Genomic DNA, 21,927 nt, shown 5'->3' on the forward strand with positions numbered 1-21,927 from the left:
AGAGTCGATTCTGACTCATAGTGACCCTATAGGACACAGCAGAACTGCCCTATTGGGCTTCCAAAGGAGCAGCTGGTTGATTCCAACTACCGACTTCTTGGTTAGCAGCCGTAGCACTTAACCACTACACCACCAGGGTTTCCAGAGTGTACACCAAACCAAAAACCAAACCCACTGCCGTTCAGTCGATTCCGACTCACAACGACCCTATAGGACAGAGTAGAACTGCCCCATAGGGTTTCCAAGGAGCTCCTGGTGGATTTGAACTGCTGACCTCTTGGTTAGCAGTTGTAGCACTTAACCACTATGCCACCAGGGCTTCCAGAGTGCACACCCAAAACCAAACCAAGCCTATTGCTGTTGAGTTGATTCCGACTCATAGCGACCCTATAGGACAGAGTAGAACTGCCCCATAGAGTTTCCAAGGAGCACCTGGTGGATTCGAACTGCCGACCTTTTCGTTAGCAGCTGTAGTGCTTAACCACTACACCACCAGGGTTTCCCCGAGTGCACACCAAAACCAAAAAACCGAACCCAGTGCCGTCTAGTCAATTCTGACTCATAGCGACCCTACAGGACAGAGTAGAACTGCCCCATAGAGTTTCGAAAGAGCGCCTGGCAGATTTGCACTGCCATCCCTTTGGTTAGCAGCCATAGCACTTAACCACTACACCACCAGGAGTGCACACAGAGGGGTCTCAAACGCTGGCGAATAGACAGCAGTCACACAAGTGGCCTGGGGGAGCTCACCAGCAGGCATGGAAACAAAGGGTGGGGCTTTCAAAGGGTTCCGAGTAATCTGAGTTTCTGGCTAGAGGTACGCTTGTTAGAGGAATTTTTTTGTGGCTCCTAACCTCTGTGAGCATGAATAAGACACTGCTTTTCTTGGATGCTTCTCCAGAAACTGTACAGTGTTGTATTGTTAAGTTTTATTATTCCGTGGGAGCCAAAGCCAATTTCGGACGTGACTTTCACAGCGAGGAGGTTCTAACACTTTAGTACCTGCTATTCTTTTCCAGTTTTATTACATCATCTTATTCTCCAAGAACTAGACTGAAATTTAGCAGGAAGACCTATAGACAGTTCGATTTTCCGGGATTTTCTTCTATACTCATGTTCCTTAAAAAGAAAACACTCGGTTCTGTCACTAGATTGAATGAAACTCAAACATGGAGGTTGGCTCTCCTGAAAGTGACTCAGGCGTCCTGACGTCCACTCTCTAAGGTCTGCAAAGCAGGAGTCGAAGCCATTTTTGTAACTAGACGTTTATAGTAGGTTGCGGGTCCTTACAGTCTACACACAGCTGAGTTTGGGCTAGACCACGACCCATCACGTTAGGCTGCGTGGTGGGAAGCCCTACTGTGTTCCGAGGTGAGCTAGCTGCATGGCTGAGCAGGGATGAAAAAGGAGGAGGAAAGCAATAGAGATGAAAATGAGCATGGGGGCTGGGTGGTGTGGAAGAACGCCGTGGCTAGGGGTGTGTGAGCAGAGGTGTGTGTGTATGTTTGCATGAGCTTGCACTAGTGGGAAAACTGCCTGTGAACCCTGGGATCAGAGAAGAGGAAGTACTGATAGTGGAGGGCATCTTTCCAGACCTGACCTCTACCTCGTCCCTGTCAGGAGTTGCCCATGGGATACCCTTGGGTCAGGGTGAAGGTGGGGTGGGAGGCAGGTCAGACACCCCTCCTGGCTCCCACTCCAGAGGTCTTGCCCCTCCCAGAGGCCCACAAACAGTTCAGGGTGGCCTTTTAGATGCCAGTGGCCATGTGAAGAAGTAGGAACTCCTGCAGTCTGTGGCTGGCCTGGATTTGTGTGGCTTTCCAGGGTTTCATGTGCCCATGGGGTGTCAGGAAAGAGGAAGGGGGGAGCCCAGCGTTAGCCAGGCTCAAAGCCACAGGGCCCAATCTTCCGGAGTGGATCTGCTGGGACCCCCAACAAAGAGGCTTCCTTGCCTCACCTCACAGGACTCTTGTTGGGAGAAGATAAACTGGTATCAGCAATGCTCTGAGTTAACAAGATCAACAAAAAAACCCCAAACCTGTTGCTGTCAAGTGGGTTCTGACTCATAGTGACCCTATAGGACAGAGTAGAACTGCCCATAGAGTTTCCAAGGAATGCCTGGTGGATTCGAACTGCCAACTTTTTGGTTAGCAACCATAGCACTTAACCACTACACCACCAGGGTTTCCTGCTCGGAATTAGTTCCATAGAAAACCAAGGCAAAGAAGTCACTATTCAGAGTACAAGTAGCAGGGTATCTCATCTTTCCTAGTTTTCATGACAAGATATTGTATAATAGCTTTTTTTTTTTCTTTTGGTGTGCTTTGCCATGCATTCATTTTAGGTCAAAAGTCTACAGGTTCAAATAATTAAGCTTTAATTAAATGCAGATTTTATTAAATAGCCGGTAGGACAGCCCACCCTGCCACAGGCTGCGGGTCAGAAGGCTTACGTGCCTCCCTGGGCTGTGTCAGCAGAGGGGTCAGGGAACAGAGCTGCTGTTCACAGAGGTTTTCAGCTGGCGTAAGCTGGCCACATGGAAACCAAACTGGACCCAGGCTTGCTTTGTGGACAACTTGTGTGGGATGTACACCACCACACCGAGACACGCCTCTGAGCTCAAGCACTGAGCTGTGAGCTGAAGCAGCGGGTTGTCAGTAAGCTAGTGCTGTAACTGTAAAGACCACAGAAACAAAAGCCATATTAAAAACCATCTTTGGAGAGCTTATTTTCCCCTTTGCAAACAAATAATTTCTCAGTTGGAATATCCTAAAGGTGACAATGGGGAGGTAATTTGGAAATGCATTACAGCAGCGGCATCACCGGAAGCCTAAATGTGCTCATTTGTTTTTTCTGGAGGAAAAGATTCCATGGTCTCCTTCAACACTGCCTGACAAAGGGAGGTGAGGCTGAAAAACGGCACCACACTCCTCGCCAGTGACCCAGACGAGTGTTTCAGACATCACACCACACAGGTGCTCACCTTGTCAAAAGCAGGATAGACAGCGCGGATTTCCGTCAACCAGCCATATGGCATGTGACCCACGGGATACGTTGCTGTCAAAATCGCCACCGCCTGTAACAGGAAGGAGAGTCAGTGGAATTGGCATTTGCATCAGCAGAAGGCACCTCCAGTGCTGCCGTCAGCCACGTGGCAACAAGCGGTCTCAGCTGTGGTCACAGCTGACAGCTCCCCCAACTTTGGGTGCCAGAGGGCCAGCCCCAGGACAGGAGGGAGGGGTAACAATAACACAGAGCTGCGCTTTAAGGCACAGGTGCGGGCTGTCTGCGGGGGAGTGCCAACAGAGCGGACCTCAGAGAAAGGAGGATGCGTCTTGCTTTACAAGAATCCAGTGAGAAACAGGCTCAGAGAGCTGGCTCAGAAGCCAAGATTTCAACCCAAGGTCACCAGACTCCAACATCTTTGTTCTTTCCATTAAGCAAACCCAATCCTCTAGTCTAGTCTAGCCCAATTCTTCTTTTTTTTTTTTTTTTAACTTTACTGTGTTTTAGGTGAAAGTTTACAGCGCAAATTAAGTTTCTCATTCAAAAATTTATACACAAATAGTTTTGTGACACTGGTTGCAATCCGCGCAATGTGTCAGCACTCCCCCCTTTTCCCTTCCTACCCCCAGGTTCTTTGTGTCCATTTGTCCAATTTTCCTGGCCCTTCCTGCCTTCTCATCTTTGCTTTTGGGCAAGTGTTGCCCATTTGGTCTCATATACTTATCTATGGAGCACGTTCCTCAGGGAGGTTATTGTTTGTTTTACAGGCCTGTCTAATCCTTGGCTGAACAGTGAACTTCAGGGGTGGTTTCAGTTTTGAGTTAACAAGGTGTCTGGGGACGATAGTCTCAGTGGTTCCTCCAGTCTCTGTCAGACCAGCAAGTCTGGTCTTTTTTTCCGTAAATTTGAATTTTGTTCTACATTGTTCTCCTGCTCTGTCCAGGATCCTCTATTGTAATCCCTGTCAAGGCGCTCAGTGGTGGTAGCCAGGCACCATCTAGCTCTTCTGTCTAGCCCAGTTTTTTTTTTTGGACATTGATTAAAATTATATTTGAGTAGAATATATAATAACATGAAAATATCCTTGCCATTTCATTAAAGAAAAATGGAAATGAGTAGTAGTATCTCATATTTGCATAAAAATGTAGATACACAAAAATATTGGAACGATACACACAGTCAGCAACTCTGGGTGATGGGATTGCAGATGGTTTTTATTTTCTCAATTATATTCTACTCTTTGTTTTCTAAGAATTGTGCAATAAATATATATTATATATATCATAAGAATATTTTCTTTTTTTATTGTGCTTTAAGTGAAAGTTTACAATTCAAGTTAGTTTCTCGTACAAAGACTTATACACACATTGTTATGTGACCCTAGTTGCTCCCCCTGTAATGTGACAGCACGCTCCTCTCCACCCTGTATTCCCCGTGTCCATTCAGCCAGCTCCTGTCCACCTCTGCCTTCTTATCTCGCCTCCAGACAGGAGCTGCCCACATAGTCTCATGTGTCCACCTGAGCCAAGAAGCTCACTCCTCACCAGTATCATTTTACGTCTCATAGTCCACTTTAATCTTTGTCTGAAGAGTTGTCTAGCCCGATTCATCTCAAAGTGAGAAGTACAGCCCTCCCCAGTCTCTGGATACCCTTCGTCTGGCCTCCACCTCTGCCTGCATCCCATCCTTAGGGAGCTAATGTTACATGTTTGTCTCTGGCCTTGTGGCACCCCCAACTCAACTCCCTTCCAACCAGTGCAATCAGAACAGCCCACTGGTTTTTAATATAAGAAAACTGAATACTTCTTACATGAAGCTATTAACTTTCCTCCCCATGGAAGGGAGTGTCTTTTCTCATGTGAATCAAAAAAAAAAAAAAAAGAAAACCAAACAGCAAAAACTTCAAACCTACAAGTTGGCAGAGTTCAAATCTGTCACCTAACAGCCATGCCCAGCGGTGCTAGGAACATGAGGTAAGTCCACCATGAGGGAAGTGGTGTGGTGGCAGAGAAAGGCTGTGGAACCAGGCAGACCTGGATTCCCTGGATCACGTCCTAGCTGTGCGAGGCATGAGCTCTCAGGGCCTCCCATTCCTCAGCATAACAACGAGAATAATGATACCCCTGCACAGAGTTGTTGGGGAGTCGACATGTATGTAAATGCTGGCCACATAAGCAGATGGTCCATAAGTGTGGTTCTCCACCAAACGCACGGCTCTCTGCCCTTGAGATCAATTTAGAAACTGCTTTAATATATAATTTGCCCGACTCTTTATTTTATTTCTTTCAAGGAAGACGGACTCTTAGCACACAGATGACGGGGGTCATATTCTCCTTCCTGGGCAACTTAAACTCAAGTCCTCAAGCGAAAAAGTGGCTGTATTGCAGAAGCCACCCAAGAAGACATTCATGATTAAAAAACAAAATTCAGGAACAAACTGAGGCAAGAGTGGGCACTCTGCTTTTGATTTATGTGCTTCTCTTTCCAAGCCAATGTGAGCTGCTTCCCGGGACATGGAAACTGGCAGGAGACCGAGGCCGGAGACTTGCTGACGGTGCATTCATGGCTCACGGGTGCTCTCTTGCAAAGCACCGTGTAAACAGGAGGCCCTGATGAGCAGACACCGGCCTTCCGTCAGGATCAGCAGTCCCAGGGACAGGATGAACTCTCCAGAGGGCAGTTGTAGGAGGAAGCAAAATGAAGTCATTCTATTTGTTCATGTCCTACTTGAAGGAGGGAAAAAGTGATGCAAATCTTTCTTTAAACAAGCTGCCAGTTTCTGGATAGATTTGAGTTCTGAGTGGCTAAATAAAGAAGCTCCTCAGTGGATGAGGGCAGACTGCTAAAAAGCACACGAAGTCATGACAGGTTGGGTGGTACAGAAAAGGTGTGGAAAGAAAAGGTGTGAGGAGGCTGGGTCAAAATGGAGGCCCCAGCCCTTCACCCACGGATATTTTCGTTTCATCTGTGGCCGTGTGGTACATTCCACCATCTGCTGCAATTGCAGCCAAGCGGTGACAGGCTGAGTTCACGGAAAAAGTGGAAGAGCCACTGGGTGGGAGTCAGAGAACCTGGATCCTCAAATTAGCCCAGCTTCTAGCTAGTTTTGGGTCTCTAACCTTGCTGTACCTCAGTTTCCTCATGGTAAAAGAGAAGGATAGACTAGATGTTTTCTTCCACAATCATGTAAGACATGAAGACGCTCAATGAGATCCTCACGGCTTCTTAGTATGAGTGTATCTCATAATTTAACATATTGAAATGCTTGCACTCTCAAGATCAATTGGAGGCAAATTTGTAAAGACACCTCCGCTTTCAGAGTGCCACATACCCAGAAACTGCCCTACCTCCGTAGCTGCAGAACTGCCGCCAAGATCACGGGAAACAAAGAGGTTGACGATGGGCCTACTGATTCTCTGGGTAGCCAAGATGAGGGCCAAAGGCCACCAGAAGCTCAGCATCTTTCTGATTGTTGCATCTCCCTGCGTCAAGAAATAGAGAAAAAAGTTCACTCGACTCAAGAGACAGAATAGGGAAAAAAAAAAAAAAAATCAGAGCCAACACCTTTCCTTTTTTGTCAATCATCAGTCAATTAACTATTAAAAATAACATAAGGAAAAGCCTCTATAGACAAGCCAGGCTGAACTAAAATAACTCGTACAGCTTTATTAGAAATTAACTCAGATGGCTGGCAAGTGCCTATGAAATCAGAACATACACTTAAGCCTGATGGATCCACACTTTTTTTTTCATGCAAGGCCACTCTAAGCAAGGTAAGACCCAACGCCATGGGCCGAGAAACAGGTCTGAAATTACTCTTTGTTTCAATTATCAAACTGACTGGTTAGAAGCCAGTCAGTAAGAGGTAACTCTCAGGAAAAAAAAAGACTTTAATTTATTTTGGAATTAGTGAGTGCCTATAAATGTGCCTAATTATTCGGACACTCTATGAACCTACTGCAGCGGTTCTTACTCACAAAGCTCTTTGTCAAGTCACGTAAATGGTTCAGAAGAATAAGCAAAATAAAAGCATGAAAAGGAAAAGCAATTCATTATGCAACTTTGGTTTTGATTCCTCATGAGGACAGGAAATACATTATGGAACCCTCTCAGCCACTTTCATTTGTTTTCCTTTCCCGTTGGCTGAACGTTAACAGATGGGCTGTCAAACCAATTTGATGTGGTTGTCCTAGTGATGGGAATAATTAGATGGGATTTTATTGATGGCCTGACCTCGGATGGAGGTAAGTGGTCAATAAATACAATTACTGCATTGACATGATGAAAGTAACATGTGGTCAAAGGTGGGATCTGGGGGTGGAGAGTGGCAATTTATTTAGCGATGTATGTCATCGTTCAGATCTGTCTTGTAGCTAGATGGAAACAAACCCAAATGATGTCTAATACCTATGGGTAGAAAAAATTTGCAAACTCACAAATCAGATACTGTTTGTACTTATGATAAAAAGAATGCTTTGGCCAGTTATGTAAGATTATGCCTTCCTTGTAGCTCATTCAACTTTTGAGGCATGTGTCAAGCTCTACCTCCTCCAGGGCAGCTTCCTGGACTGCTGCAGCCTACAACAGTATCTTCCTTCTCTCAGCCCAGTGGCTCTTGTATTCTCATTGCACTTTATGCCCGGTCTTGGATTCATTTCTAATTGTTGTTTCAGTGTTGGTCTTAAGTGTCAAATGAGACTCAAAGCTGCTTAAGGGTAGACACCGTATCTTAAAATGTTCTGTGTCCTCCTATGTACTAATGCTCTACTTGGTCCATAGAAGGCACATGAATAAGAGATTGAGATTGAATAGTACGGGTAACATATAAACTAAGCTTGGATCCCTGCTGTGAAATTAAAAATATATAAAATATGAATTTAAGGGTGTCAAACCCCAAAAAACCAAACCTGTTGCCCTCAAGTTGGTTCCAACTCATGCTGACCCTAAAGGACAGAGTAGAACTGCTCCATAGGGTTTCCAAGGAGCAGCTGGTGGATCTGAACTGCTGACCTTCTGGTTAGCAGTCATAAATCTCAACCATGGTGCCATCAGGGCTCCTCAAAGGTGCCAGGGTCCTAAAATGTTTGCCGACTACAGAATACCTTACTTTTGGCAACAGAGAGTAGGAAGAATAATGAATGTTGTCTCTACTCCTTGGCCTGACATGACTCACTGTGCCTTAGTCTCCTCATAAGAAGATAAAGAGGCTGAGTAATGACTTCTAAGATCTCGTCCATGTCTAGAATTCATTAGTTCTCTGACTGCTCTTCCTGTGGGTGCTACCTAGCATTTGGCTTTTGGGTGTGCTTATCATGCTAATGCCTCACTGTACAGAGGGCTGGAGTGAGCTTTCATTTTACTCCGAACGCGCTGAGAGCTTGCTGTCGCATTGGTGGAGACATACCCCCAGCTCTGGCCCACTGCGGTCGGGGATGATGTCGTGAATGTTCCTGTAGTAACCCAGGCACAAGGTGGTGCAGCGGACGAGTGCGCCCATGTACAAGGACAGGATTGGAATGAGCAGAGGCTCTCTGCATTCCAGGTGACTGTGCAGCAAAATGGCCACGAAAACAACCTAGAGAAGGGAAGGAAGGACAAGTCACAGGGAGAAAACAGGAGCAGCCACACAAAGCACAGGCCCACACTCTGGCACCCAGGTGAGACACCGCTGAGCGAAAATGTCAATTCTGATGCAGATATAGAGACCGGAGCGTGGGCTCTGACTCAGTGCTGCTCCGGCATGACTCGGGTTCAGGTGTTTGGGATCTCTCGGAAAGGCACGCCGATCATTCTGTCACATCCACTACAGAGATTCTTTAACGGTGGCTGTGCATCTGGTTAAGGCTATCACTGAAAAAAGTCGGGGACCTTTGGAGCTTCTCCCCCCAAATGTGGTAGAGCTTCTGCCTGTTGAGGCTGGGAAGCTGAGGTGCACATGTAATTCACCTCCGAAAGGACGTAAGTTACTTTCCACTGAGGAAAAAACAGTGTTGATCAATGATGACAGAAAAATGGACAATAATAGTTATAAGATCAATTCAGTAAAAATGCTGCAAAAATACTGACATTAATTATTATAATACAACCTAAATCAAAAGGTCAACTATAACTTATGAAAGGGTAAGTTGAAATAACCAGAGTCAGGAGAGACTGAATTAATAATAAAGTGTCAATCTCTACCCAACAGGAGGTCTCTAGAGCAAATTCAACAATGTATGAACCGCCCAGTCCTGCGGAAACCAGAGAATCAGCCCAGCCTTTGTCCCGAGTCCTCCCGGACTGTCGGAAGACCGCTGACTGCAAAAGTAGGGACGTGGGTCTGGATATTCCTGAGCCAGATCAACCTTAACGACCAGATAATCATGGCAAATAGGCATGTAGAATATACTACAACTGAGCGACCCAGAGCAGAGAAGGATTCTCCCGATGGTTCTATCACCAAGAAATCAGCCACGAAGAAAAGTAAGAAAAGCAGCAGGCGGATGAGCATGATTCCAGTATCAGGACATCGACTGCTGCAGAGTACAGAGAGCAGGACAATGCAGACAGACGCCTCTGAAGGAAATAAAGTATTAGGTGCTAAAGGCGATTTGTTCTCAGCGTAGACCGACACGTGAGCCCAGGCTGTCATTCTCAAACCCAGTTAGTGAGACGGACCTGAACACATACATCCTCAGGGGACTAGAGTGGCCAGACGGGCCAGACGGAGGTGCGGCTTTGCTGTGTGGAAGCAAGGCTGCTGGGAGCACCGCCAGGTGAGCGGCCACAGGCTGAGGCGCACTCACACGCCAAAGCCCCTTCCCCACCAAGGAAACAGCAGAACTCCGTGATGGAAACAAGATAGATGACCTCCCTGTGCTTTTCATCTCAAGGACACCAAGAAGCGATCTCTAAAGCGGGCTTTAAGTAGGCGGTAAGGAGCCCTGGTGGCACATATGGTTAAGTGCTCAGCTGCTAATGGAAAGGTTGGCAGTTTGAACCCTTCCAGCGGCTCCACCAGGAGAAAGACTTGGTGATCTGCTCCTGTAAAGATTACAGCCAAGACAACTCTTGGGGCAGTTCTGCTCTGTCACGCTGGGTCGCTAAGCGTTGGAATTGACTCCTTGGCACACGACATGAACAAGAAGAAGCCGGTGGTGGGAAGGCCAGAATTCTACTGGGAAAAGATCCTGGTGGCTACAGGGGCACATGGGTGGAGGAGAGGCAGGGCAGATGGACGGGGTGAGAGGAGGCTTCTGTAATAGATCAGGTGGGAGAGGATGAGCCCTGGGAGGTGGGTGAGGGCTGCAGAGATGGGAGGAATTGGGCAGGTTCGAGAAAAGCCTGGACTAAAACCTCCAAGGCTTGGTGATGCAAAGAGGCGCTCTGAGGGTAGCTCCTTGGTCTGAGCAGCTGGTTGTGCCAGGGATTCCCTGAGATGGGGACTCAAGGATGAAATGCTTCCTACAGAAAGATCATTAACTCAGGCCTTTGATGTATTTAAGTGAGAACGTCAGAAACACAGTTCGGAGCTCTGAGGGGATGGCTGTCACTGTTAGTTGCCATGGAGTCTATTTTTGAATCATAGTGACCCCGTGTGACAGAGCAGAACAGCCCTATATGGTTTTCTAGGCTGTAAACTTTATAGAAGCAGATTGCCAGGTCCTTCTACTATGGAGCAGCTGGGTGGGTTCAGATGGCCAACCTTTTGGTTAGCAGCCAAGCGCTTAACCAAGCGCTTAGCCACCAGGGCCCCTTAAACCAAAAACCAAACCCAGTGCCGTCGAGTCAATTCCAACTCATAGCAACCCTACAGGACAGAGTAGAACTACCCCATAGAGTTTCCAAGGAGCGCCTGGGGGATTTGAACTCCCGACCCTTTGGTTAGCAGCCGTAGCACTAAACCACTACACCACCAGGGTTTTTATTTGGAGACCATAAATCATGTTATGGATGGTATAAACCTAGGGCACGAATTAGATTCTTCATGAATAAAACAGTGTAGAAGAGAGGAGGAACCTCGACACTGACAAGCCCATGGAGGAGGCTGAGTCACAGAGATAGAAGAAGCACCAGGACCGCAATGCGGAGAGCCAACGGCAAGTGCTGTCTCATGGAGGAGGTAGCCCTCAGGCAGGGTAGAGCTGTGAGAGGCCAGGTCGGATGACAGAAGCTGCACTGGACTCGGTGTGGAGGTCACTAGTAAGAACCGTGTGCAGGTGGAAGCCAGCCTCGAGGAGGTAGAAGAGTGAAGAGGAAGTGAAAAAATAGAAGTGGTGAGTAGAAACCACTCTGCCAAGAAGTTAAACTATGAGGTGATAGAGAACTGTCACTGCAGAGGTCTGTAGGATCCTGACAGCTTGTTATCCTTGCTGTTCCTGCTGTGTGAAGATGGTGGGTATCTGAGCAGGCTAGCATGCCAAGAGAAAAGATCTGGGAGAGAGAATGGGTCATTGATAATCCATTAATTATCGATGGATTATCAAGGCAGGACAGGGCAGGACCCAAGGCGCAGGGGGCGCGTGGCCCTCGCGGGAGGAGGACCACTTCCTCTCTGACAAGGACGGCAAAACCGGGAGGATGCTTGGGGGTTTCATGGCCAGAAGTTGAAGAATTTGTTGGCTTTAATTTTCCTACAGAATTGGGAAACGAGGCCATCTTTAATTTTCCTAGAGAAGTGGGAAACGAGGCCATCTATGGGGTGGGTAGAGACCCTCTGAAACAGTTATTACAGAGAATCAAGTGAGATAAGTGACCAGATTCTGAATTGATTGATCAGTTTGCCATGCTGTGTAACCTTCCACGGGAGCACCTGCTGCCTGGGATAGAAGGTACAGAAGGCGGGGCTGGTTCAGGACTGGGGTTTATCCAGGAGGCTGAGAGGAAGCAAAGGAGCTTAAAGCAGTGCTGGAGGCTTACTGAACTGACTGTCTAGGGCTGGCAGCTGAGTTCAGAAGGCAGGGTCCAACGACAGCAGGTAGGTCAAAGGCTGGAGGTCCCAGCGAGCTCAGAAAACCTCCAGGAACTCTCGTTCTGATGTAGAGTCCAGACGATCACGGAATAGGACAACAAACGGCACTAAGTTCATTAATCCCTTGACATGTGACTGTTAACAATAACGGTGGCAGAGAAAAGGATGCCCTGTTTGGACCAAACCAAGAAGTTTTTTGTACTGCTGACTCAGGTGTGAAATCAATTCGTTTTGTAAAATTAAAAGGGAAAAAAAGTCATCTCTGAAATCTAGGGTATTGTAAACTAGAGTTCATTTTATCAATGGCAATTACTGGCTGTCTACCTATGCCATGGTGGTCTTCCAGAGTACTTGGCACAAGATCTATTTACTCATCACCAACTTAGGTCACTTACAAATGCCTTCAGGGACTGAGAGGAAAGAAGGCTATGACACGGCTAAACCATCAAACTAGTTATTATGCAGAAAAATGCAAAAGCCATGATGATGGAATCAATAAAATAAGAGCTTTGGTGGAAGCGACTTAAGCACAAAAAATGAATTTCTATCCCCAACCAAAATTGTAGTAGAAATTCAAACTACAAGGTTTAAAATAACTACCCTGCCAGGAACAGCCCGGGGCCAGATGGCATCTGAAATCAGCTCCCATCACATCTACTCACCAGATAGATCTGTTTACTCTGAACCTGTGAGCCAGGCCTCAGTAGGAAGAGCCAGGACCAGGTTTACATGGGGAAGGAAAACAGCTATAGGTGGGACTAGCAAAGAAATCTTCAGCAGGATAGTTTCTCTTCCATCCTTGGATGCTTACTATTTTTATCGTATGCAAAGTTTTTTTTTTTTTTTTTTTTTGTGCCTTTAAAAAGAAACACATCTACAAATGCTCACTGAATTGGTGGTGCCAATTTTTTAATTGTGGTCCAAACATATATAACAAAACATCTGCCATTTCCCCATTTCACATACAATTCAGTACCATTAATCACACTCATCATGCCGCACAGCCATCGCCACCACCCGTGGACCTGGTTCCGTGATTTCAAATTAAGTTGATTAGAGATAACTGAGTGGTTTAGCAGTTTAGTTCATATCTTAGAGGATGAGCTACAATAAGACCAGGTACAAAAATCCCCAATAACTCACAAAGAAGACTAACAAAGAAACATCCGAGGATGATGTTAGCTAGCTTTCAGACACACACACACGAAGTGTTAACAGGAATTACATTAAGTGACATTTAATAGTCATTTAATGTACAGATTGATGGAGTAAATACCATTGCTTTGAAAATGTAATTCCTGGCCCTCAGGGAGGTACTAACGGTGCAATAGGAGATTGTTTCAAAAAGGTGGCTCAAAGACTGGGTGTACAATAGGGAAAAACACGGAAGAAATACACAGGCATATTCATAGTCCAGAACTGAGCATATGGTGGGAAGCTGATGGAGCTCTGGTGGCACAGTGGTTAAAGCGATCGGCTGCTAACCAAAAGTTTGGCGGTTCAAAGCCACCATCGAATCTGTGGGAGAAGGATGTGGCAGTCTGCTTCCATTGAGACTTACAACCTTAGAAACTCTATGGATTTGCTGTGAGTTGAAATCGAATCGACAGCAGTGAGTTTGAGGTTTGTTTTTTTTTTGAGAAATCACCGTATAACCTCCTCCTCTATGACAAAGTCATTCCCCAAATCCCTGACTATAGGAACAGGGTAGAACCAGGGTTCCATCAAATTTTCATCTGAAATTTTTCATGGGGTATCCTTGGTGGAAGAAGAAAGGAGACTAGAAGGTCAGGGCTGGGCGCTAGGCCCTAGAGAATTGGACTAAACAGAGAGTGAAATGTAGGCCTTCTTTCAGAAAACATGCAAAGGATAAGGGAGACTATTTCCGGGGTCTTTTACAAGCGAGGAAATGACGTGTGAAGAGCAGTGCCTTATGGCAACAACAACACTGAGTTATTCCTGAAAAAGAAGATGCAGAAGAGTAATTCCTAAAAGTGCTCTCTAGAATGGAGCGACGGACTGTATATCATCAGGCCCCCCAAAGAGAGTGCTATGGCAAGTGCACAGTGATCCTACAACCACCCTAAAACCTACGGGTGTGACTTTATAGTCATTCCATATGCAGTTCTTTAAAAATAGAGATCAGAATCTCAGAGACTAGATTTAAATTCATACAACTCTCATTTTAGCAATATGATACATCCTTTTATTACAGGAAGTTTCATTTACTCATTTCATTCAACAAACATTTACTGAAGGCCAATTTTATTAAAGCAACAGATCTGAGGAACCCAGGATGAACGAAGGAGTACAGAGTACAGGGAAAGGACGTGAAGAAGGTATTAATGGTTCTGTTACAGACGGCGGCGCTCACTCACCAGAAAGGGACTCCGGTTGACCCCCAGGGGCCATATTTACCTGAGCTATGACATCTGAGATTGAGGCACATCCCACCAGGAAACTGTATTTGTGTTTTAAAAGAATGCCAGCATGGGTCCATGCCTGCAAGGAAAAAAAAAAAAAAAACCTGGCATGAGATGTACCTTCAGGTTTACATTGTTTCTGAGCACTGATTTACTGGGAGTTCCTGAAGCACGTTTTAACCCCCCAAAAGCATCGCAACACAGATCTGGTATTGTTTGGTTGGTAAAATTATTCTAACTTGGTCTGGTGGCTGGGTCTACATTAGATTTTTAAGTGGACTAGGTTACCACACAATGTTTATTTTGTATCAATTACATGCAGACTAGCGTACGTGTTAGGTTTGTATGCCTGGCAGGAAAACTGGATGAAGACCAAGGCGGGTGGAAACACACCCTCTCCCTTAGGACAGCGTGAAGCACAAAGCAGCAGCAGCAGCAGCAGACCGCTGATAATGAGGGCTTTCATTTGGTTCTGGCTTACTATGAGCATCAAGCGTTCTCATTCACGGATCAGGGTTCTACTATTGTCTTCAAGTTTGGGCAGGATCTGATCTGATACTTTGTGTCTTCGTGGGGAGGTTAAAGTGGAGGGTGGGTTTGAGGAAGGTTTAGTGTTCATGATAAAAGCTTTGTAAGGCTTATCCTTCTTGCCTTTAAAGGCTGATCTGAGCTGACACAGAAATAACATTTAATCTAAGCGAGATGCAATCAGACAGGTATCATTTATTCCCTAGTTCTGTGTCAAAACTTTGTATAGCAGCTGCTATGTCTAACTTCTTTCCTAGGCCCTGAGGTGCCCAATGTGAGAAGAAATGTAAACTGGAGATGATGTTTGCAAACAGCAGCTTGTGGTCCGGACTTTGATGTCTGAAAGCCATCTGGATGGTAAGTTTTGTGGTTTTCAAATATCTCCCCCACCAACATGTCAGGGCCATGCTGGGGCAAGCCAAGGGAGGAGCACAGGAAATGACCTGCCCTTTTTAAGTTTTCATTATTTTGGGCTTTATTAGCAGTCTCTTACTGCTATAGTGGAGTCTTTGGGGGAAATTTTTAGATGAAAGAGGGGAAAGGGGTACCAGTCACAAACGTTCTGGCGTTTGGCTGAGTTTTAGAAACCCCGAGGGAAATAAATCCAGCTGAAGGGAGGTGGAACGCAGGGTACTTCCCAGACTATGATTCTCTTTTACTAGCACTCCTGAGTTCCCTGAATTCACCGTAGCACTGTAATTCTTCTATGTGTTTACAGAGGGTCACTTTCAACACAGATGGGACAGCGGGTGTTAGACCAACACCATGGACTCTGTCTAGGATGTTGAGCTTTGACTCTTTCAGGATATGAAAAAAGACACTTCCTCCAGTTCTCTAACGGGTTTAAAAGCTTTGGAGCACCACTGTAAGCCAATCTGGTTTTAAGGACTAAAACCCCATCTGGTTTTAAGGACTAAAACCAGATGCTTTCTTTTTTCTGAGTATGCCTCAACTACTGGAGTAGATATACCCAGCGATAAGTAAGGAAAATCCAGGCACAATTATTCAGAGGGTCCACTTCTCCCCCCTGAAGTGACAAAATGACAGAGCTAGAACCATCATGTCACAACTAAAATAGTTTAGTGCTTAAGGCCACCGTGTAAACCAGCAGAGGTTCCATGAAGCTATACCAACAATCTAAGTATAGGCAAATGAAGACTTTGAGAACCTTTCAGGATTGGAGGCTATTGGTTCACCTGGAAACTGATGTCCACTTGCCTCACGTGTCTAATGTCTGCAAAACTCGGACGTTTGGGGTGGTAAAACACTGCATAGACCAACATACGTATTTAAAATAGAGCCCAGACAGTTTATTGTCCAGCATTGGTTGTTACTGGCAATATTTTTCTTTGCTAAGACTCTCTATGACCTGGATAAAAAACAGAACCAAAAAAAAGCATTGGCTGAGCATCCTTCATGATAAGGGCAGTTTAATCTATAAACGTGAGCAGCTCTGAGCTAATGTAGTAAAGCTGGTCATTCAAGTAATGAAATCCTATCGGTACATTCTAGAAAGCTGCAGGTGCTTATACCACAGAGGCAGAAAGTGGGTGAAAAAAATCTATCCTGACTCCTTGATCCTGAATATATTAGAAAAGGACTTTCTATTTGAATCAGTATTTTTTAAAACGGGCTCTCTTGCCACCCACCAGAACCTATGGCAAATGCAGGCATACATCGTAAAATAAGCCAACGAGCCAGCCTGGCTAAGAGCAACTGTGTTCTCCACTCACCATGGCGTCCATGAAGGGGAAGGCAGCGAGGTACAGGAAGGCCCTTCTCGTCTTGCTCCCCACGGACTCGTCCACGTGGTGCAGCTTATTGATGATGTAGTAGCCTAGGTCACTATACGCTGCAGGAGATCGAAAGACACACACAGAGAGGTTCAGAAAGAGGTAACCTCATGTGCTTTTTACCGCAAAAGCTTAAAAACAAATTTAAAAGGTAATATTTGTGTGTTGTAGAAAATTTAGATAAGCCAGTAGAAGAAAATCACCTATAATCTCATCCCTTCACTCAGGAGGGTCCCGTGGACTTTGGGTTCTAATTACGGGTGTGTGTGTGTGTGTGTGTGTGTGTGTGTGTGTGTGTGGCCCTCTCCCCCACACCAGAGGTTTCACTTTCCCACATTGGCGTGTGTGTGTGTGTGTGTGTGTGTGTGGCCCTCTCCCCCACACCAGAGGTTTCACTTTCCCACATTGGCGTGTGTGTGTGTGTGTGTGTGTGTGTGTGTGGCCCTCTCCCCCACACCAGAGGTTTCACTTTCCCACATTGGCGTGTGTGTGTGTGTGTGTGTGTGTGTGTGTGGCCCTCTCCCCCACACCAGAGGTTTCACTTTCCCACATTGGCGTGTGTGTGTGTGTGTGTGTGTGTGTGTGTGTGGCCCTCTCCCCCACACCAGAGGTTTCACTTTCCCACATTGGCGTGTGTGTGTGTGTGTGTGTGTGTGTGTGTGTGTGTGTGGCCCTCTCCCCCACACCAGAGGTTTCACTTTCCCACATTGGCGTGTGTGTGTGTGTGTGTGTGTGTGTGTGGCCCTCTCCCCCACACCAGAGGTTTCACTTTCCCACATTGGCGTGTGTGTGTGTGTGTGTGTGTGTGTGTGTGGGTGTGTGGGTGTGTGTGGGTGTGTGTGTGTGGGTGTGTGTGTGTGTGGCCCTCTCCCCCACACCAGAGGTTTCACTTTCCCACATTGGCATGTGTGTGTGTGTGTGTGTGTGTGTGTGGCCCTCTCCCCCACACCAGAGGTTTCACTTTCCCACATTGGCGTGTGTGTGTGTGTGTGGGGGTGTGTGTGGGTGTGTGTGTGTGTGTGTGTGTGTGTGTGTGTGTGTGTGTGTGTGTGGCCCTCTCCCCCACATCAGAGGTTTCACTTTCCCACATTGGTGGTTTCATTTCAGTTACCTGCGGGTCAACCTCAGTCTGAAAATGTTAAATGAACAGTGTGATGAAACCTCACCTTTCCCACCCCGTCCTGCCCAGGGACCACAGTCACATAACTTTTATTACAGTATATTGTTACTATAATTGTTCTCTTTTATTATTAGTGATTGTTGTTAATCTCTTACTGTGCCGAATTTGTAAATTAAACTTTATCACAGGTACATATGTACAGGTCAAAACATAGTACACATAGAGTTTGGTACTATCCGGGACTTCAATTATCCATGGGGGGTCTTAGAACAGATCCCCCTTGGACATGGTGGGGCTACTCTATGTGTAAAACCTGTTGCCATCAAGCAGATTCAGACTCATGACATCCCCACAAGTGTCACAGTAGAACTCTGCTCCAAAAGATTTTCAATAGCTGATTTTTTGGGAAGTAGATTGCCAGGCCTTTCTTCCAAGGCATTTCTGGGTGAACTGGAATCTCCAACATTTTGGTTAGCACCCAAGTGCGTTAACCTTTTGCCCCACTCAGGGATTCCCATACGATGTGTACTCCTTTGTAAGTCTTTCTCTTGGGAAGCATCTACATTTTAATGGCTGTCTAGACTTCCCTTTTGTAGATTTACTTAGTATCAATTTATTCAATCTTTTATTGTACATTTAGGTTGTTTTCATCATTTTGATATTATTTAAAAAATGCTTGATGAATAGATTTGATGCTAAATGTTTACATGTATTATTTACTAAGAGAAACATCTTAGATAGTAACGTGCCTTTTCAATAAAAGTTTTAAAAGCTAGCTTTTTACCACTTGTCATTCCTTTTAGTTATTTATTTGAGAAGGAGGGCTGGCAAGCTTGGGTGTAGTCCTACCCAGAAGAAAAAGAACATCTGAGAGGTGCTTCGGAAGTCCCTCCAGTCTCAGGGCTTTTTACCAGTGCGTGACTGGAACAGAGCAGGCACTCAGTCAATACAGGCTGGATGAATGTGCACGTGGCTAATAGGAAGAAAGAGAAAGGTCTCCCACCCTAACGTACTAGTAAGGCATTTAGAAAAATACTATCAGCAAACACTAAATAAGATATTTAGCTGTGTTCTACCTCACTGGTACTTGTTCAGACTACATATGAAAACAATAATTCCTTATTTTTTCATAGTGCTTTTACATGGTGCTTTATAAGAGAAGGTGTACCTTCTGTTTTTGTCCTTTTATAAATACGGATATGAATGTACTTGGCAACTGAAATCAGAAAGGCGATAGAGGGCAGCCAGGGTCTCACTTGATATGAAATAATAAGCCCTCCCCAATATGTCCAAGTTTGGGGGATGACTTATTACCACATTAACTGGTAGAAAGAAGTAAGCCTCTATCCGCTGTGGAAATTAGTCTTGAACCACGGGCATTTTGAGCTATGTGAGGGCTTCAGGATAACACCAAGGATATTTAAACGTACAGATAGGAATCCCAGGAGGAGGGAGAGATGCAAGTGAGTGATTTCCAGGGTCAGAGGCTGTCATGGCTAAGATGTTGGAAAGCAAGGCAGGGCGGGCAGATACAGGAGGAGGGGTACCAGCCCCCAAGGAGGGGCAGACATGAAAACCCAAAAGGTGTGTAGTCAGGTGTGGCATATGGAGGGGCCGTCTGAGCCACTGAGGCAGCATGACAAAGAGAGAAACTCAGGCAGGACCACATCCTGTGACAGGGAAGGAAAAGCCCCGTAAGACGGGATTAGCTACAGCGGGGACGAGGAGGGCAGGAGCTGCTGTGATGCACCGTCCTTCTGACCCAAAGCCTCAGAGAAGAAAAGTGGATTAGAGAAGGCTTGGCGTGAAACCAGAGGCAGGGAGGGAGGCCACATCCGATTTTGCTTTTGCAGCAAGGTCACCAAACGCACTCAGACATATGCTGAACTGACTGACAACACAAGGCCAGAGTGAGAATGTGGCCTAATTGGCCACATGGTCCACTTTGGTGCCACACCTGGGATCTGTGTCTCCAAGTTTGTTGTTGCTTGCTGTTTATTTGTACTTTTGTTTTCATTCAGTCAACAAACGTTCCCCGTGCTGCGACTGCATGGACATGTCCCGCCCTGCACATACAGTGTTGTTCCTGTTCTACCCGGGAGGGCCACAGGCGTTGGCACAGGCGGCCATGCTGGGTGAGCAGAGCACTGCAAGGGCAAGGGACTGGCTACAAAGAGTCTGGGAGTGAGAATGCCCTGGCCATGGGGCAAAGGGAGAGTCAGCATAAACAACAGGCCAGTGCATAAGTTTGTAGTGGCAAGGGTGGGGACACCAGAACCAGTGAAAGGCTGAGATCCAGAAGGTGGCTAGAGAGAGAGGGAAACCATCTTCACATTAGTCTCTTGGGCAGCTGCAAGAAAAGATGGGACATGGGAGTTCGGGTCTTTGAGAGTGGGGTATGAAGTTTGCTTACGTTGCTGAAATCCTAGCCTCTGTGCCTGTGGCAGAAACCCTGGTGGCACAGTGGTTATGTGCTACGGCTGCTAACCAAAATGTCAGCAGTTTGAATCCACCAGGCACTCCACGGAAACTCTACGGGGCAGTTCTACTCTGTCCTATAGGGTTGCTATGAATTGGAATCGACTTGACAGTAATGGGTTTGGGTTTTTGGTTTGGTACCTATGGATGTAATGTAATGTAATGATCTTCCATAATGCAACCTAATGTTATGTTAATTAGGCCATGCTGGTGTAGGGCGGGTCCTAAACCTAATCACTTCTGAGTGATAAAAAGGACAGATTAGACACAGAGGCAGGTGCACAAACTGGGGAAGACAGGTGCCACTTGAGCATCACCAATGAACCAAGGAACACCCAGGGCTACCAGTGAGGGAGGAATTGACAAAGCTGAGACCCCCACTTGGACTTCTGGCCTCCAAAACAGAAAGAAAATAAATTCCTGTTTTTTAAAGCCACCCCCTTGTGGTATTTGTGTTTTAGCAGCACTAGGAGACTAAAACATCCAGAAATGTCAAGATCAACATAACTGCTCTTCTCTTTGTAAATATACCTATCACTGAGCTCAGTTTTCTGATTGTGAGAATGCTTGCCCTCCTCCCTCCCCCACCTTGGACACACAGCTCGAGCTGGCTCTTCCCACTCCCCAGACTTCTCGGCACTTTGGGACCTAAGGACCCCAGGCTGCCTTTGCTGCTTCCTCCCAAGCTGTCTTACTCCCATTCCTCTCCTACGGAGCAGAAGAGGAAGAAGCTGACTGTAACTACAGAGAATCTTTCCAGGCTATGAGGGTAAAATTCCAGCACCTGATTTTTACTCACACTCTCCCCTCTTCCATCAAGACCCAGACCCCCTCCCCCAAGTCCACGAGCTACTTCCAGCAACAGCTGTTGGTTGGGAGTAATTTGTTTAAAGCGCTTTGCATACAGCCCATAATTACCAGGCCAGCTGCCTTGGCAACATTTAGTAACCTTCAACTTCTATAAATTGCCTTACCAAGATTGTCCTGAAACAGCTTGTATTCCTTAGGAAGAGCAGAATGTTTTAAAAATATATACATTAAATGTGGTTTCTGAACAGACGTAAATGGATTTCATGACCAGGACGGCACGAGGACACTGACTTGCCCTATTTACAGGTTGACAGCTTAAGTAACCTAACTAACCAGCTGCCGAGGAATTGACTCTGACTCACGGAGACCCCATGTGTATCACACTAGAAGTTTGCCCCATAGGGTTTTCAATGGCTGATTTTTTGTAAGTAGATCACCAGGCCCTTTTTCTGAGGTGCCTCCAGGTGGACTCAAACCTCCAGCCTTTTGGTTAGCAGCGGGTTAACTGTCTGCACCACCCAGGGGCTCCTACACAGCTTCAACCCTGCCCAACCAAACAAGGAGAAGTCAAAGGGTCATGCAACCTCGGCTCTCCCAACCTCAGCCAATACAGGTGACAGACTGTTTTCTGAATCAGTCATTCCCAATCTTTCAAACTTGTTCACCCAGTAGTTAGTAACACTTGCTGCAAAATGCCATGAAATATTAATATTAATTGAAACAATTCTATATACATATACTTTCCATGGGTTCTGAGGAAAATGAACTTTTTCCTTTTTTTTTTCGTATTTTAATAACAGGATAATATGTGTATTTCTA

At 46.0% G+C, this 21,927-nt stretch overlaps 1 protein-coding gene and 1 long non-coding RNA gene across 5 annotated transcripts in view; one reads left to right on the forward strand and one right to left on the reverse strand.

The window, feature by feature from the left end:
- The window catches only part of ANKH (ANKH inorganic pyrophosphate transport regulator), a 186,255-nt gene that overhangs the window by 53,854 nt on the left and 110,474 nt on the right, over positions 1 to 21,927 (reverse strand). For all 4 annotated transcript variants that reach the window (XM_064270715.1, XM_064270711.1, XM_003408139.4 and 1 more), the window contains exons 3-7: positions 16,641 to 16,759; positions 14,375 to 14,458; positions 8,411 to 8,581; positions 6,354 to 6,488; positions 2,984 to 3,076 (exon numbers count right to left, since the gene is read on the reverse strand). In XM_064270715.1, the coding sequence (XP_064126785.1) occupies positions 2,984 to 3,076; positions 6,354 to 6,488; positions 8,411 to 8,581; positions 14,375 to 14,458; positions 16,641 to 16,759 (602 nt within the window). The remainder of the gene's footprint in view (positions 1 to 2,983; positions 3,077 to 6,353; positions 6,489 to 8,410; positions 8,582 to 14,374; positions 14,459 to 16,640; positions 16,760 to 21,927) is intronic.
- On the forward strand, positions 6,574 to 19,955 carry LOC135228073 (uncharacterized). Its single transcript, XR_010318296.1, has 4 exons — positions 6,574 to 7,250; positions 9,194 to 11,261; positions 15,165 to 15,264; positions 19,842 to 19,955. It is a non-coding gene; the product is annotated as an uncharacterized LOC135228073 (long non-coding RNA).

This window comes from Loxodonta africana, chromosome 2 (genome assembly GCF_030014295.1).
Source record: "Loxodonta africana isolate mLoxAfr1 chromosome 2, mLoxAfr1.hap2, whole genome shotgun sequence".
Lineage (NCBI taxonomy): Eukaryota > Metazoa > Chordata > Mammalia > Proboscidea > Elephantidae > Loxodonta > Loxodonta africana.